This window comes from Chinchilla lanigera, unplaced genomic scaffold, assembly GCF_000276665.1.
Source record: "Chinchilla lanigera isolate Chin_1 unplaced genomic scaffold, ChiLan1.0 scaffold00137, whole genome shotgun sequence".
Classification (NCBI taxonomy): domain Eukaryota; kingdom Metazoa; phylum Chordata; class Mammalia; order Rodentia; family Chinchillidae; genus Chinchilla; species Chinchilla lanigera.
The window spans coordinates 1387345-1390382 of NW_004955538.1; the positions used below are offsets into that span (position 1 = coordinate 1387345).

At 59.0% G+C, this 3038-nt stretch overlaps 1 protein-coding gene across 2 annotated transcripts in view; it reads left to right on the forward strand.

Annotated features, from left to right (window-relative positions):
* Positions 1-1250: 1250 nt before the first annotated feature.
* Positions 1251-3038, forward strand: part of Dync1h1 (dynein, cytoplasmic 1, heavy chain 1) — a gene marked incomplete in the record, with an annotated part of 69572 nt that continues 67784 nt past the window's right edge. Inside the window, 1 exon segment of one of the 2 annotated variants that reach the window (XM_013507828.1) lies at positions 1251-3038. In XM_013507828.1, the coding sequence (XP_013363282.1) occupies positions 2793-3038 (246 nt within the window). 2 annotated transcript variants of the gene reach the window in all.

Genomic DNA, 3038 nt, shown 5'->3' on the forward strand with positions numbered 1-3038 from the left:
GACGACTGCAGCCTGCCCGGCTCCCTGAGGCTCGCCGGCGAAGAACCCAGACCAGAGGGTGGATCCTGGAACAAGCTCTACCTGAACGCGCCCTGGAGCCGGGGCGTCCCAGCCTAGCCCTCCGAAGCGGGTCCTGGCAGCCCCCATCATGCGTCCTGCCTTAAAGTAGCAAGGAAAGGCCAAATCCTTAGTGTGCCCTCGCACCCCCTGCTGCCACCGTCCTGGCGTCCACTCCTCGGGGGGTCAGGACTGCTTGCACACCTGGGCCAGGTCCTGCTGTGGCCGAGAATCCTGAGTTTAGGAGACTTCCCTAACCGGGCGTGGTGGCGCCCGCCTGCCTGTAATCTCAGCGCTCTGGAGGCTGAGACAGGAAGATATCCCAGAGGTCGAGGCCAGCCTGGGCTACATAGTGAGTTCAAGGCGAGCCTGAACTGCATAGCGAGGACCTGTCTTTAAAAACCAGAGAGAGAGAGACTCAGCTCCCGGACGTGGGGATGAATTAACCCATAGAATGAATGAATGAATGTGGCAGAACCTAAAGCGGGAGGCTCCCTACATGGTTCCCTGAGGGGCTGTACTGCCAAGGGTTGAGAGAAGGAGTGAAAGGGGGTGAGCCCGGCACCAGCTTGGACTGTGGAACATTTTAAAGAGAGGGGGAAACGGATATGGTCCCTTCTCTACACACAGCGAATCAATTTAGAAGGGACCCACTGCAACGCCCCCACCAATTGAAAGCTGGTCTCACCACCAGCCGGAGGAAATGGAGACTCGGAAACCCGTCAGTGTGGGGAAGGTCCCGGATTTGAAAGATAAGCGGGGGGGGGGGGGGGTGGTCCTATCCTCGCCCAGGGCCAGCTCGAGGTGTGACGGGGCCTGAGTCCTGCGCCAGAGGCAGAAAGGGAGGCTTGAAGGAGGCTCCCCTCCGGGTGCAGTCCTGCAGCAGGCCAGCCAGCCGCCGGGTGATGCACTTGCAGTGCCAGCCATGGGTACAGCAAGCGCCCAATCAGGGCTGCCCGTTCTTACTGCCCAATACATGCAAAAAACACCAGCCGGGCGTGGTGGTGCACACCTGTAATCCCAGCACTCTCGAGGCTGAGGCTGGAGGATTACCGTGAGTTTGAGGCCAGCCAGGGCTACATAGTGAGTTCAAGGCCAGCTTGAACTGCATAGCGAAACCCTATCTCAAAAAAAAAAAAAAAACTTTAGAAATCAGAAAAGCACACGTGTCTGTCATTTATGAATTATTGTGGATGGATGGATCCCCTGACTCCACCCCCTTAAGAAATAAGGAACACTTTCAGTTTTGAGCCCATGGGGCGGGGCTGCAAATCCAGAGCTTGTTCCATTGCCCTTGGCCCGGCACCAGGTTGCAGATACCCAAGTCCGTTGGATGTCTCAGCGCTGGTGCTGACTCATGGCGCAGCCGGCTTGCAGGCTTTCTGCCAGGTCCCTGCGGATTTCAGTCTCAGACAGCGCAAGAGCAATTCAGAGTTCACTGGACTGATCACACTTCCTCTTCATCCCCCTTCCCACCCGTGAGGGACGGATGCAGAGGAACCCTGAGCATCGTGCCCCGCGTGCTGTGGGATTGAGCATGAGCTACTGGGGCGCTGTTCTTTACCATTATGATCACAGCACAAACTCATTGCAGTTACTTTCTTTGTTTCTCTGGAAGATTATTTAGGATGGTTTGGTCATATCACACAGGGTGGACCGATAGAGGGCAGGAGGATGGATGGAGTATTAATCTGTTCTCCTTCACAAGCTCCTTAAAGATGAAAAGCATCTGATGAGCCCGGCAGTCCTTGGGGCCTGGCATGGAGTAATTATGCAAGGAATAAGCTTATTGTAGGTTGGAGAGTTTTCTAAAGATGATGTGGGAGAATCAAATCGTACCATCGTCATTCCACCAATCAGGACTCAGCTCTGTGACTCTGCACTTTGATATTAAAAAACCATCTTTGGCTTCCGCCCCTCACCCAACGGAAGAGGCAAGTTCATCCGGACAAAGGCCAACCCCTACCCCGTGGAAGAAGCTACCATCTCTGAAACTGTGGGCAGGTTTAGTCCTGGCCTTTATGCCCTCTTGGTGTAGGGGAAGAGCGCGCAGGGGTTTGGCACCCGGCAGCCCCACCCCTGCCCCGTGGGACCCAGATCTTACAAGCCCACAGACCAGAGCCAGGTCAGAGTAGCCAGAGGGACATCATGCTGGAGGCGGGTGGGTCTCTGTCTTTGCCCTCATCCTCTGAGGATTCTCACCCCACCCCTGTGTATCTAACAACAGATCCACAGAGCCTACAGTTCGGCACCTTCTAACACTTTGTCATTCATTGCAGAACACAGGTCAAGTGCTAAGAACAGTGCCAGGCACAAGCTGAGGGCTCACAATGTCACCTCGAGCCCACACATCATTCATTCACTGTTCATGGAATTCTCGGGAACGCACAGACCGCGGCCGCCCTGACCTGCCAGCGCGAGTCAAGGGGGTGCCCACGGTTCTGGGACTCGGACCCCGCCCAGCATCTGGACTACAAGTCCCAGAAGGCCGCGAGACAAGCCACCCCGCGCATGCGCGACGTCGTGACGCCCGGCGCGAGCGGGCGCCGGTGGTGCGGCCGGCGGGCGGTGGCTTCCTTTAGGGCGGAGTCGGCTCGGCGCGCCGCAGTCTGTCGTGGGCGGCGGACGGCGCGGCTCCGACGCCAGTTTTACCCCCTCTCTTTCTCTCGCTCGCTCGCTCGCGTCTCGGAGGTCGCGGCCGTCAGCTCAGCGCCCTCGGTCCCGAGCGCGGCGCCATGTCGGAGCCCGGCGGCGGCGGCGGCGAGGACGGCTCGGCCGGCCTGGAGGTGTCGGCCGTGCAGAATGTGGCGGACGTGGCGGTGCTGCAGAAGCACCTGCGCAAGCTGGTGCCGCTGCTGCTGGAGGACGGCGGCGAGGCGCCCGCCGCGCTCGAGGCGGCGCTGGAGGAGAAGAGCGCGCTGGAGCAGATGCGCAAGTTCCTGGCCGACCCGCAGGTGCACACGGTGCTGGTGGAGCGCTCC